General features: G+C 42.7%; 2 protein-coding genes and 1 long non-coding RNA gene across 4 annotated transcripts in view; 1 reads left to right on the forward strand and 2 right to left on the reverse strand.

Moving 5' to 3' along the window:
• Window positions 1-2,920, reverse strand: part of LOC148223680 (uncharacterized) — a 29,851-nt gene extending 26,931 nt beyond the window's left edge. The window contains exon 1 of the long non-coding RNA XR_015803943.1: window positions 1,069-2,920. This is a non-coding gene — a long non-coding RNA (uncharacterized LOC148223680). The remainder of the gene's footprint in view (window positions 1-1,068) is intronic.
• Window positions 1-10,744, reverse strand: part of LOC106850075 (uncharacterized) — a 73,138-nt gene extending 62,394 nt beyond the window's left edge. Inside the window, exons 1-4 of the mRNA XM_088166110.1 lie at window positions 10,729-10,744; window positions 9,268-9,652; window positions 3,125-3,200; window positions 2,933-3,027 (exon numbers count right to left, since the gene is read on the reverse strand). Of these exons, the coding sequence (XP_088022236.1) occupies window positions 2,933-3,027; window positions 3,125-3,200; window positions 9,268-9,652; window positions 10,729-10,744 (572 nt within the window). The remainder of the gene's footprint in view (window positions 1-2,932; window positions 3,028-3,124; window positions 3,201-9,267; window positions 9,653-10,728) is intronic.
• Window positions 10,745-11,639: 895 nt separating this feature from the next.
• The window catches only part of ARID2 (AT-rich interaction domain 2), a 92,967-nt gene continuing 89,881 nt past the window's right edge, over window positions 11,640-14,725 (forward strand). The window contains exons 1-3 of one of the 2 annotated variants that reach the window (XM_014871122.2): window positions 11,640-12,536; window positions 12,697-12,790; window positions 13,912-14,009. In XM_014871122.2, the coding sequence (XP_014726608.1) occupies window positions 12,445-12,536; window positions 12,697-12,790; window positions 13,912-14,009 (284 nt within the window). In that variant the 5' untranslated portion in view covers window positions 11,640-12,444. The other variant, XM_088165573.1, reaches the window with a different exon arrangement.

Genomic DNA, 14,725 nt, shown 5'->3' on the forward strand with positions numbered 1-14,725 from the left:
GCTACAAATACATGAGCTACTAGTTTAGCAAGTCAACTACTGCATTAAGTTAGGAACATCATTATCTAAATTATTTACCTGCAGGTTTTCAGCATCAGGGATTTACCCAAAATCTCAGTTGCTCCTATATGGAAACAGCACCTGAGAGACCGATGTTGGTCAAGAGGAGATGCGGATACTGTGCACATGTTTTGATGTATCAGAGGTGATACATCAGATACATCAGAGCTGCCTCCTTAGTTACATTACATTCCATATTTTGAGGCGATGTGAGCTTTTATATCAAAACTTGTCCAATAAAAGTTAGGAGTTGTCTGTTAAGATTTTTCTTCCTCAGAGGTTTAAGGGGCTCTTAAAGAACGTGAAGTATTTGTCCCCAAATAATTTTATGTATGCAGTCTTAAGTTAATATATAATCTGGCACACAATTCAAGAGTTACTTCCTGTAGTAGCTAGTTTGTGGTAATGACATGTCATTTCTGTAGATTGTGTAAACTGCTGGCTGTTTTCATACTTCAATAAAATCTGTTTGCAGAGCTTGTACTTCTCCTTTCATTACAATTAGGCAGAAGTTCAAACAACAAAACTTTATTATTCATGTCTGTAAGTTAAATAAAAACTGCCAAGTATAAAACATTTTTAAACCAATATAACAATGTGCAAAACACTGCTAAATTCTACTGAAATTACAGTGTACTTTCAGAAGCGACTGATGTGCAAACGAGTAACACAAGTACTGTCTGCTTGCAAGTCTCCCATCTCCTCTCCACACACCTCTTATTTCTTGTCTAAGTGGCTCATCATGGAGTATATGAGTACGGCTAAACTCTGGGATCAAACACTACGAATATATATACATTCAAACTGTGCTTTGTATCTTGTATTCAGACCAAAAATGTTAACAATCTATTTCTCTCTTCCAACTTTACAAAAATCCTGAAAACTCTTTTTTTACAGATCAAGATATATATGAAATACTTTAAAGTTGTAGACCCTTACTAAAATTGGCAACACTTCTGCAGAATATGAACTCAACTGGTGAGTTTCTCTGCAAGTATCTTTACTTACCATCTTTGAGCAGTGAACTGGCAGCAGTTTTGTCCAATTAATTTTGACATGGATGAAAGATGATGAAGCTAACTGTTTAATCAGCACTTAAATCCTGACTACTTTTAAACATCCGTAAGACATTACACAGAATACTAGTACTCTAGTTTTAAGAGATGATCCAACACTTTCTGAGAAACAACACTCAATTCCTGGACTCCGGTTCCAACAGTTATACATGCATATACAAACCCCTTTTAGGTAGTTGAGTTCAAGTCTTGGAAGCAATGCTGGGAGCTGTGACTTAAACGGCTCATGTTCTCTGGCTGATAGGTGAGGGCACCAGCACAAAGAACAGTGCACAAGTGAGGCTGGTACAGTGCTGCATTTGATAGTTGGTGCTCCAAACTTGCCACCCGAGATAGCTGACCTGCAGTGGCCTCTCCTCCTGACACACCCAGGCTCCAGCACATGCCTATTTACTGCTTCCTTTCCAAATGTTAAACTTCCCATAACTTTATTTGCAACTTTATTACAAAGGTGTGGGTGTTACTATTTACAGCTACTTCATATTAAAGATCAGCAAGCTTTACTAAGGCAATAACAATCCAGTTAGATGATCAGTGACTTTGCTTTAGCCAATTTTAAAATTTGTTCCTAAAATCCAGTGCACAGTTCGCTGGTAAGGCAATGGACAAAACTCCATCACACAGGACACCCACTTTCAAAACACCTAGAAAGCTGCAGTGGTTCAAAGTGCATGTCAGCTTTACAAAAGGCTAGTGACTGCACAGCATATGTTTTCTGCTGGACTTTTGTCATGTACTAAGGCAGGGGGAGATGTGCTGAGCTACCTAAAAGGCCATATAAAATAATGATTGCCAATTTTTCCTTCAAAAATTTGCTAGCATCACATGCCCTCACTTTCCATGAAAAGATGGTGAAGGATATTGAAGCTGCTTCAACGATTTGTTTGAGAAGTGCCTGTTCCTCTCCAGCTAACACTGAACCAGTTGCAAGCATATAAAAGTCAGATTCACTGACCTCTATACTTAGGAACCACAGCTGGCCATCGAAACCAGCAAGAACAAACAAAAAGCATCTCTTTCTTTCTGCCTCTTCACCGGAACCAGAAGAGCACCAAAAAGCAGACCTTTGGTGACTCTTTATTACAACAGATGTTCAGTATATCATCCAAATACCCAGTGGAGTATTTAATGAAAACCTTTTTTTACAGAACAGTGTTAATGAATTCAAGCCACAAACCTCTTTATTCTACAGTAATTGTGCTTATGAAGATCATATACTAGAATTGGAAACTCTTCCCTCTCTCCAACTGTAAGTTTGGTTTGTGGGGTTTTTTTTTGGGGGGGTGGGTTTTTTTGGTGGTGGTGGGGGCTTTTTTTGTTTGGTTGGTTTGGTTTTTCTGAGTTTTTTGTGTTTTCCCCTCCCCTCAAGAAAGAGGCATGTGACCATGGAGTAGCCCTTGGTCTTCTAATCACAGGACCTGTCTCAAACATTTTGTGACAATGAGACATGAAGGGAGTAAGGAGAAATAAAGCTAACAGCTGTGTAAAGCTCTTCTATCATCCTCAGACCTAAGTGAAGCCAGTAGTACCAAAGTGAGAACAAAAAAAACCCTTCAACGTTATAAACGCTAGCCATTCATCTATCAGTCCTTTCTTAAAACTTAAACAAATAAATAAAATTTAAAAAGGCAGACAGTACTTAGGAGGATAAGCCTTTGCTAATAATGAAGCCACGAGAACCTCTTGAGCAGAGATTAGCAAACTAAGTAACCTTTTGGGAATTCTCCCATGCCATTCAGCTAGTTAACAAAACTATTCCATTCTTTGACTGATGGTCCTTGCAGAGTTCCTCCTACCTGAGGCAGCAGAAGGGACATTCAGGCTGGGTCTGTGCTGTATTCCGTGCTCCCTCTTCTGGCACCCAGGCCCCGCCAAAAGCCAGCAGCAGCCTCTGGGGGAGGGAGGGATAGGGAATGTTGGGAGGCTACCGCAAATGCATCCTGTTGGCTGCACAACCACTTCTATTTCTGTCTTTATCAGGGATTTACAGAGTAGCGAGTTTCTTGTATCAAACTGGTGGCCTCTAACGAAGTGCTTCCCATTTTCTGAGTTCCAAATTCAAGCCTGGAAAATAAATGCAGAAATATCAAGGAGAATCTACTGTATGCATACAGCCTTCTCAGCACTGCAAACCTTCTGAGGAACAGAGCATCCCAATAATGCTGCACCAGGAAAAGCCCTAATAATGCAGACAGGACCAGAGCATGTACTCACAAGTCAAAGAAAAAGCCTATTGCTGAATTTAACACAGTTCTAAAATTATAGCTAGAACTCCTACTGCTGAACAATCTCTACCCTCAAATAACCTGTACATTATATTCAGTGAAACTGTGCTCCGATTAAATGAAAACCAACCCAATTTAGCAGCCATTCTTTTATTGAATCCCTCTATGCCTTAGCTTTCTCAGCAATACAGTGATGATAATGCTACTAGCTCAGAATTTTGGGAACTCGTTAGTATGAGCATTCAGATACTCTCCTAATGATTACTCAGGAAAAGCCTGCATGAAAAAAAAACAAAAACAAAAACCCAAAACAACAACAACAACAACCCCCCCCCAAAAAAACAACACAAAAAACCCCAAAACAAACAAAAAACCTCCACTGTATTCAGATAAACACTTAACATCATGCAAACACAGAGAAATAACTTTTCTGGTTTTTTAATTAAGTGAGAAGTTTCCATCTCAAACTGAAGGATCATGCATGTATTAAAAATGATCATATAATTAAGGATTATCATGATACACAGGCATGATGTCACAGATGGAAAACTTAAGCAATGAGCACTGAATTCTTCAACTTAATTTTCCTATATGTTAAGGTTTGCATGCAATTATACATAATTTTATGTTCAGACGCAAACAGAAACTATTAGACTTGTATTTAATGGCAAGAACTCTCTGGAAGATAAAAAAAATTAGTAAATTGAATGTCTATGTGTTTTCTTCTATAAATAAATAAATTGATCCTGAGATTAACTTGGCTGCAGTTAGTTACCCAAACATTAAAAAAAAAAATATTAAAAACATCTTTGAAAATTTAATTAGCATATTTTGGCAAAAGGAGATGATTCCTCAGAACAAAAATTAAATGACATGGGAAAATTCACATTATCAAGCACATACTATAATTTTTGTATAGTACTGCAAACATGACATGAACACCTGGCTTATGGATACACAACTTCATAACTTCTAAGCACAATTAATTCCAATAGAACACCATGGACGCTCTGTAATAACTTGGCAATCTCTCAAAGGAAAAACTGTGACATTATTTAATTTTCCTAAAGCAAAGTGAAGAATGAGCCCGGACTTATTAAAATAGAGTTAACAGATGAAACACAATATTTTCAGGGTTTCATTCACAGATAGGCTTAATTCACTTTTATTGTTTTATAAATCTAGCCAAACTTGTAGCATTAAAGAAAAAAATAATCTATTTTGACTTTGTAAAGTATCACTAGAGTAGCTTTGTGAAAGATGAAAAAAAGACAGGAAGAAGTTTCATTCTGAGAGACCACTGTAGTAAGTTCAGGCCACTCCTGTTTACGCTGAGGAATTTACTCCAAGCAGTCTGTGGTGCAGCATGTGACTCAAGCCACTGGGAAGCCTGTGTTCAACAAAGTGGAATAAAATACTTGGAATAATAAAATCTAATTTCTTGATTTATAATAAAGCGCGAATAGTACAAACTTCAGGGTAAATGCACCTAAGGAGATTTGTATCTAAAGTCACCTGTGACACTGCTTGAAAGCACACGGGGGGGAGCTGCCCCACTCAAAATTATGTTATTTTCTTCACTCTCTTGCTCAGCTCCCCATTTTCTTTCATCTCCCTTTTTTGTCCTTCAGCAGGACTGTTAGAATTTTTCCAGCTTCTTGACTATTTTCTGTTACACGTGAGGGAATTTCACGGAGGGAAGAGACCTTTCCCCAGGGTGCCGTTTCCCCACTCCGCACACAAGCTAGATAAGGACAAGGCTAAGCAGACTGGCTTGCGTAACACGTTTGAATACGGCTACACCCCAAATACCCAGAGTGCACTTTTGCCTCTTGGTAAAGGGTTAGGAGACTATGCTCACTCTTCTCTGAACGCTATTATGTGCATCTCAGCTCAGAACCAGACACTGACCCTGCTCTGTGCATCAACTGCTCTTAAACATAAAGACCCTGAGAGTCTCAGAAGCCTCAAAACCAAGAACCGACAGAAGATATAGCATAGATATGCACACCATTTCTGCATTTTCCTAACCAATTTTAATTGCTTACAAAGAGTTTGTAGCAAGATTCTAGGTAAGACAGATCTCACGTTAAGGTTCAAAATTCGGAAGCAGTAGCAGTTCAGCCTAATAAATATTTTTATAATATCTGAAGATTAACAGTCATAGATTCCCCTAAGAGCTTTAAATGCTACCTTATTTCTGCAAGCAACAGGAACTGATACTCGACTACATTTGATAACCCTTTGTAGTAAACAACTTCAAAACCTATTTCTCATTAGTTTTCCCCAATTATATTAGACTGTAAACAACCGTAGTTAAAAATTTAAGTCCTATGTTTTTTTAAGAATGATTTTCAAATCAGCTATCATATCAGCATTTGATCAATGCACTAAGTTTGAGGGGATTTGCTTTCCAGTTACTCTGAAAATAAAAATACTTCCTTTTATCTGGGCAACACAACAGCATTCAATGTAATGCACCTATCTATCAGCAGTCTGTAAGGCCGAATCCAGATTAAGCATATCACCAACAGATACATTGAGAATCGTAATCAAACAACAAACTTCTTTCTTTTAAATTACATCTGTGCGTATTCGTGTGTTTTCACTGCTTTAAGTTCTTGATTTGCTTGGGCAATTTTAAGAGATTACTTAGTTTATATGTTATTTGGCCAGTATTGCTTTTATTTACTATTTAAGTTTTCTGAAGCGTTCTTCTAGCACACATACAGAAATGCATAAATTCTCATGTGTATTGTCTGTCCACATATTCACAGCTGCACAAATTTCTTCCTTTTTAATTTATGCCCATATAAAAGTTAGGTAAGGCAACTGCTTACTCAGAAATTTCAACATAGTTACTGTTGACTGCCATTTGAATTGGTAAAAATGTAAAGATGAGATAGTGGTATGTGACGAAGAAGAATTGCTGGCAAATCTGCAATACTAAGAACTCTCCTACTAGTAGAATTTCACCACTTTTACTTATAACAAACATCATGAAGTTATTAGGTTAGGTTTTGCTTTAAGTTAACTGGACCTTCCCCATCCAAGTATGACATCATAATTCTTAATCTACAAAAACCCTTTGCCAAATTTAATCTGATCATTTCTGTATTTGTGAGCATGGTTCCTTTTTAACATTCAGAAGAACTCTCAGTTTTGCATCTCAATCAAACTTTCACACATTCAACCAGAAACATGAATCACACTAGTGCTATTTCAGGGAACAGTGTATAGCCATAGTGGCAGGGGGAAGCGTGCCATCCACCAGATCACACTGACACAGAGGTCATCATAAAGTAATGTGTGAGATTAAAGGTAATTTACTAAGACCAAATATTTTTTTTTTTCAAAGAAAAAACCTGAACCCATTCGCTGTCAGGACATTCATGACTTCTGTGCTACAGACCACTGCTTGCTAGAACATCAAAACATTTTTGCCATTGAGGCCCTAATCTGCATTACAGTTACGATAACTTAAAGCAGCAAGTTTGTTTTTTTTTTGCCTGCAAGAAAATGATATGAATTTGACAATCTTTCTAAATTTACTGTTCTAGTATTGCCAACCCAGAGTGTTCAGAACACCTAAGTCAGGACCTACAAAAAAATTAGGATTTCAAAGGTATGACAGTTTAGAAATCAAGTGGGAATGCATTTACGTATTTATTTTTACTTCTCCTTCAGTTGCATTTAGGGTTTTCCTGCTTTGTGTTTCATACTTCATTGCACAACTGAAAAACCATCAACTTTGAAGTGCTTATAATTTAAGAGTTTAGATGACCATAAAATTCACTAATTCCAAGAGGTGGACCTGTGTGAAGAAGGGAAAGTATTAAAAAATTACAATAATTACAGATAACATTTTTGAAGTGTTTAATCAATTTGCTTGGGTGTTTTTCAATAGTGTTTATGTAGCCAAAATTTCCTGCTGTTTTATTTCCTGAGTGGTAATACCATGAAATTGAAATGGGGAAGGTGCACATCCTGTTGGAAGATTTAGGAGGGTGTCATAAATGATTTAAATAAACAGCTTAAGAAGGTGGGTCTTTTCAATGTAAAAGTGTTTTTAATTTTTTTTAAGATTATCTAACCCAAGCCTCCTGCGGTAGTTAAGTTCCAGTAACTGTACTAAAAATTGTGAACAAGTGTGCAGAAGTAGCCTGTAATGCTGGACATCCACTTTTCCATGTTTGCTATGTTGTTTAGCATTTAATTTAATGCATAAGACCTTTCACTTATGATTTAATGGTGTACTATTGAAGAATAGTCACTTATGGTCTATAGTAAGCAGCAGAATCTTTAAAGATACTAGCGCACTAAAATGTAATAAAGAATTTTAAAGTATTATTCAGTAAGAAGGGGTAGGGCTTACTGAGTAAATGCCCCTTGTTCAAGTGTACATTTGCCACAGCAAGTTAAGCAAACAATGAAGTCTTTAGCCCAGCATATGCAGTTACTCCAACATTTGAACATTTTTTATTAAATACGGTTGAGCTGCATGTTACTAAAATTTGCCAATTTTGCCTTTCTGACCCTCTCTTCTACCAGAAGTTCATCCTGTAATTCTTGTGCTTATTTTTACATTGCACCTCTATTATATGCTATCTGCAGTCTTAAGAGGAAATTTACTGGATTCTCTACTCCATCTAATAGGCTGCATTTTCAAAAACCATGTATATAGCATATGTACATACACACAAATAAAATTAACTTCTGTTTCTAAGAATTTACAGTTTACTGTTTAATACAAGTAGCATATAGCTAGTGATACTAGTTATACTCATCAGAACATAATGTTGCCACAACTCAAGAGCAGCACCAGCAAAAATGGAAATGAGTGAGAATATTTCACCCACCAGAAAGCAAATGCAGAGTTAGTGGCACACTGACAAGAGCAACTGTGGCCTGCTCTCTGTAAAGCAGCAATAATGCAGATAGGTAATAAGCACAAAATTCAGTATAAAATATATTAAAAAAAAAAAAACAACAAACAATTGAAACTGTAACACAGGATACAGCTTCCAGAACATTCACTTAACATAGCTATACTTAAAAAACCCCAGCCAAGAGAAAGGCCAAAAACCCATGCAAGCAACACTGAATTGTGACAATTCAGGTACTGGACCTATCCTGTCTGTTTGCAAGAATTGCATAACATTTACACACTGAAATTCACTGTATACAATAACATTTAAAAACAGTACAGGTTTTATTTTACAAATAAACTCAAAAATTGTGCTGACAAGTACTATATATACAGAGATGAATAAAAGGACCTTTTTCTATATAGCAAGATTTCTTTCATTTTCCCTACTTTTGATCTTTGACTCTTTAGTATGCAACAAGATACTTCGTAATTCCTGAGTATCAAGGTAATTTCGGTACATTTTAAAATTATAACTTCCACCAGAAATAGGTAATTTTCTTTATTTAATACCATTTAAAAGCATGCATATTAAGACAAATAGATCAGAAAAAAAAAGTCTTAATGCACAAGCCCCTTCTTCACCCTAAAAACGGAGGAACCCCGTTTACAAACATGAAACAAACAAACCCGGTGGTGTCACACTAGAATCAGCTTCACGACCTTATCGTAAGGGATCTCCATCTGTTTCAGCTATAAGCCGAATAATCAAGCTGTAAGAACCAAGACATCGTTAAGGTAAAATAGCAATTATTACCAAGCTGGCATCGCAAGACCAGAGTCCAATACAGACATTTTGTACCTTTGGCGCTGGATAATGTTACTTGAAGCATCAGCCTAATAGCCGGTTTATTCATAAGGCACGCACTAAAATGAAACAAACAGTAATTAAGTGCTAACAGTGACCTAGTTAACTACGCAAGAAGGTAGATCGTCCTGCCATTCATTACAGGTTCGCCGAAATCCGACAGGAACTGACCCGTCCGCCCGGGCAGCGCGGGAGCGGGGCGCAGCGCCCCCCGTGCGGGCAGCCCCGGGCTCCGGGCCGGCGTCGCCAGCCGCTCCTGCTGCCGCCCGGTCTCCGCAGCCCCTGGGTCTCCGAGAGCTACGCCCCGGCGAAGGCAGCGCCAAGGCCGCCTGCCTTGGCCTTCGCCTTCCCCTCCCCCGCACCGCAGCTCCGGCAGCTCCGCGCTGGGATAACGCAGCCTCTGACTCGCTCACTGCTCGCTCCCCCTTCACCTCCCTCGCCTCCCTCCCCCAACGGGCGCGCTCGAGAGTCTCCTCTCGGCGGCGGGAGGGCGGTGAAATCCTCCGCTCTCCTCCCTCCGCGCTCCGCAACGCGAACGAGCCGCCGCCTTCTGTTCCTCAGCCTCGGCCAAGTCGGCGTTTGTTGACAGGCTCTGCCGGGCACAAAATGGGGCTGCCGCTTCCATGGGCGCCGCCATTTTGTGAGGAGCCGCCGCGCTCCCTTGCAGCAGCCGCAGCCTCAGTCGCGGCGGCAGCGGCAGCCCAGGCGCGCCGGAGCGGCGGCCGGGATCTGTGTAATGGTTGAATAAAGTGACCCCGTCTAGGGAATCCCCGGCTGACAGTTACGTAAGGGACCGTGCGCAATTGCTTAGCATGGAAACCCACCTAGCCCTGCTACGCAACTTGCCTGTCCTCCCCTCTGCCTCCCGCTCCCTTCACAGAGCGCCCGGGTGAGCGGTGACTCACCTCTGCCGACCGCCCCTCGCGGACCAGAGACCCCCTGCTTTTAAGGAATTTTTAAGGCATGATTAAAAACCACCGCCCTCTCGTGAAGGGAGGTTTGACAGTGTGTCTAAAACAGCGATTTAGCCCCCCAGTCGCTTGTTTTAAACCTGTCTGATTTGTATTATCCTGGCTTTGCCAGTCTTACGCATACTGTAGATGAAATAGCAGAAGCTCAGAGTGTTAGAGACAGGAGCTGCAGACCAAGATCTGAAGGTCTAATTTTAGGGGGGGGGGCTCTTAATGCTACAGTGAATAAGACACTATGCATTTCAGACTCTGCAATCCACACACCACCAACTTCCAGTACAGAGTATTAATTTGCAACTCACATATTTCTCCATCCTTCCCCCCAAATCATGAACCCAGGGCAAATCTTACCAAGCATTATTCTGTCTCTATATTCAAGCTGAAACAGCACTCAAGTCAAAAGGAAAAAAATATTCTTTGAAAAAAATTGTTTTCTGAAGTTAGTACATGGAGTAGAAAGGAATTGCAGGTTTCCTTCTTTAAGTGCTCACTGGAGGCCATCATGTGCCATTGATTCTAAAACACAGCTCCTTACTTACTTTATTGAGTTCTGCTTAAAAAAACCCAAGCCTGTAGGTCTGATCTAGCTTTGGATTTCAATATAAGGTTGTGAGGGGCAAATATTCCTTCAGAGTCTCTTAAACTGGAGCAAGCAACTCACCTGCGGCTGTTTGCATGCCCGGGAAGGACAAATGCCCACCCGGGCACCGCTTGCTTTATCTGAGGAGTGAAGGTTCGATGGAAGGCACACTTCACCCCCATGGGCCCTTTCCTGTTAAGCCCAAGTGGCATCAAGCTCCACTGTGGTCGGCGTGCAGGTCTTCTCCTGGTTTCCCATGTGGAAAAGACGTCAGGAGGTGTTTACAAACACTGCGCACACCACAGGCAGAGGGGAAGCGGCTTGCAGTGCCGCTGGGGGCTGCTGCCCATCCAGGGTGAGGGCCAAGACCTTCCTCCTCCATAAACTGTGCTGCATGTTCCATTTGTCAATGTACAGAAAGATATGAGCTGCTTATATCGTATACAGCAATCTTGAGGCACTTAGATTACAGGCCATAGTATCTCAAGAGAAAGAAGAAAAAAGAAATATTCATGGAGTGACCCTGAGCCTAGGCTCCAGCTGACAAACCTCTCCAAGACATTTCCTACTCGGGGGAGCACTCGGCAATCTCCTTTGGGGAGTTCTAAAGCCCTCATGCCTCGAAATGAGGGGTTCCTGCTGCCCTCCCCGCCCCCGCAGTGCCATCCGGGGCGACTTCCTGCCCTTGGAAACACCTCGGCCTGGGAGACTCGGAAAGTTTTCCGAAAGTCCACAATCCCACCAGTGCCCCCTTCGGTTGTTGTTTTCTCTCCCCTTGAACTCAGGGCGTTGGGTTTAGTCCAATTAAAAAATTCGTCCCCGCTTTCCAAATCCACCTTTCCCGCCCCCCCGCCCCCCCCCCCCCCCCCCCCCCCCCGCCGGCAGCCAGCGGAGAGAGGCCGGTCGGCGCGAGCCTGGCACGGGAGGGCCCCGCACCGGCCCCGCGCCCCGGAACAGCCGGTAGTAGCCGTTTTTTTCCTCCCTCTTCTCCCTCTCCCTCGCCTCTTTCCGCCCGGCTTTGTGTGAAGTTTGCGGCACATTGCAGATGAGCCCTTAGCGGCGAGAGGAGCCTATTGTTCCCCGCCAGGAACTGCTTGCTGGGGCTGTGCTGGCTTTTGCCTTTGGAGCTGCCTCCTGCAGTACCGGAACCGGCCTCCGGGGCCCGCTGTGTCGCGCTCTCGTCCAGGCAGAAGCACGGCGGCCTCAGATCTTTTTGTCTGAGCGAGAAGAGAAGTGAATCCCGCTGCCGCCGCCGCCACCGCCGCCGCCGCCGTAGCTGTACAGTGTGTGTGTGTAAGGGAGCGAGCGAGGGAGCGAGCGAGCGAGGGAGGGAGATCGCATGGAGCCGCGGCTGTAACACACACACACTGTCAATACCTCACTCCGGCTCCCCCCCCGCCCCACCACAACAGTAACCCAATTCATTGTGTGATCCAGCAGCACCATGTTGAGTCTCATGTGCAGGCTGGATCGGCTGGGTTTGTGGTGCTGAGAGAGGCAGCAGCCGCGGGAGGAGGAATTACTGAGAGGTGCCCCTCTCCCTCCCTGCCTCTTCGCCCGTGTGTTGTGTGGAGACAGGACTCGCAATTACCACACTCTCGGGGCTCCCTTATTCCTTTTAAACTTTTTTTTAAACAAGCCCCTCTCCATGGCTGATCCCCGGCCGAGCACGGGCACCTGGGTCTCTTAAAGACAAGGAGGAGCCGGGGATTGTTGTTGTTGTTGTCGGCCGTTTTTTTTTGTTGTTTTTTTTTTAATTGGATTTTTTTTTTTACGAGAACCTTTTTTATTACAAAAATGGCAAATTCGACGGGTAAAAACCACGCAGACCAGCGGAGAAAGGGACTCGCTTTCCTGGACGAGCTGCGGCAGTTTCACCACAGCAGAGGGTGAGGAAAATGGGGAGATGGAACGGGAGGGGGGGAGGCTTTTAAATCGACCAGATCCAACTTCCAGCCCCTTCCCTGAAGGACACGGCAGCCCCAGCGAGGGGAGAAAAGGGGGCAGAGCTGACAAGTTGTGGTGTTTTGTGTGTATCTCCTTTGGCAGGTCTCCTTTTAAGAAGATCCCCGTGGTGGGTGGGAAGGAGCTGGATCTTCACGCTCTCTATACCAGAGTCACCACTTTAGGCGGATTTGGGAAGGTGAGTGGAAGTTTTAATTTGGGTTTCCCTCCCACTAACCTCTTCCCAAAAGTCTCCTCTGACCCCCGGGGGTGGCGGGGGGAGCCGGGGTAGCCGGGAACCGTCCTATTTAAAGCCGGTTAGCGAAGGTGGGGGGTGGAAGGAGGAAGCTAGCAGATAGGCAGGTTGGTGGCTCGGCCTTGTCGGCGGAGCGATGGAGGGGGACCCGGGGCTACGGCGCGCACCCCACTCCTGCCTCCTCCGCCTCCGCAGGACCCATTCGCCTATGCCCCCCTCCCGCGGGAAGGCGAGGGGGGAGCAGGGAGCTGCTGGGCGGCGAGAGCAGGCTTTTTTCAGCTGTGGTGGCAGCTCTGTGCGTCTCTCTTGCAGAGGAAGAGACAGAGAGGAGAGAGTCTGAGTGCAGTTTTAGTGCAACTCAAAATTAGCGGGCATGTTTAACATCGATAATCGGCACGGAGCATGGGCTAGGGAACGATCCTCGCAGCCGGGGGGGGCCGGGCGCTGCCCTCCGAGCCCTTCCCGGGGAAAAATAACAAAAGGGGCACCCAAGACGGTGTGTAATCAAATAGCCATCTTTAGGCTTCAAGGCTGGGGACAGAAATGTAGGCCTCAAAAGAAAGGCCTCTCTGTGTCTGTGGATCTGTGTTGGGGGGACCCCCCGGGCGGGCGCCCCTGCGCCCCGCAGCCCAGGGGGCGCCCCCCGCCAGCACTTCCCTGCATTATTTTAAACTTCTTTGGGTTTTTAACGGACCGCGTTAGGATTTAAAAGGGGGCGACAGAGGGACTCCCGATTGGTTATTGTCCAGGCAGTAAAAACAAAAACAAACAAACCCCAAAACAATACCACCACTCCCGGCCGTTCCCCCCGAAAAAAAGAATGTGTATGTTAAAAAAATAAATGTAGTAAAAGACCCCTGAGAAGCAGGATTATTCCCGGAAGGGGAATACTACGATTGTCAGTAAAATATATAATCCTAAATCCCATATACATTCGTGTTTGTTACTTTTTATATATTTATCTATTTGCTTCATGGCAGCCTGTGGATTTTATGTGATGTTCGCTGTCAGCAACATGTTTACGTGTCCGTTGTGTATCTCGGCTTGTGTGTTGTTTTTGACAGGTATCAGAGAAGAATCAGTGGGGAGAAATTGTAGAAGAGTTTAACTTTCCCAGAAGTTGTTCTAACGCTGCCTTCGCTTTAAAACAGTATTACTTGCGGTGAGTGCTATCAAGCTGTTGCAGTAGTATTTTTGAGTGCAGGGTTATATTTAGTTTTCAGTGTGTGCAATAATAAAAATATCCCTAGTCTTTTAAAATGCTATAAAATAAAGCAGAAAAAAACTTGTAATTCCTTTCTCGTCTGGTCTAGTGATCAGTTAAAGGTGATTCTGCTCTGTAGTTTTTTTTATTTTACATCTGCAAGCCTTAAACTTTGAAGAGGTCCCAAGTACACAAACAATATATGTCAGAGGCCATTTTTTTGATTGTTGCAGAATGACGGTACTAAAGGACTGTTACTAAGAGATCATGTTATTGTAGTTATAGAAACTTAGGTTAATATTTGGAGCACTGAAATATGTTGATATATGTAAATGTGTTTACTGCTTCATGGGGTCAGATGTTGGATAAAAATGCATCTGCAGGAAGGTAGACTGTTTTGCACAAATTATATTATCAATTACTAGTAGCATATATTATTCTTTTTTAGGGTGCAAAGAGCTAAATAATCTTTTTATTACTTGTAAACTAGTAAATTTTTTCAGGCTTTAAAAGTAAGATTGCCTTCCTTGGAAATAGTACATATTATTTTTTTGTGATGCAGGCTATTTTTCATTGTAGCATGGAGTTCATGTTGAATATTTTAAATTACTATGTATGGCACTATTCATTTACTGGATTACTTTTTAAAAATTAATTTTTATTAAGTTTGGGTG

The sequence above is a fragment of the Sturnus vulgaris genome, chromosome 5 (genome assembly GCF_052056855.1).
Source record: "Sturnus vulgaris isolate bStuVul1 chromosome 5, bStuVul1.hap1, whole genome shotgun sequence".
NCBI classification, from domain to species: Eukaryota; Metazoa; Chordata; class Aves; order Passeriformes; family Sturnidae; genus Sturnus; species Sturnus vulgaris.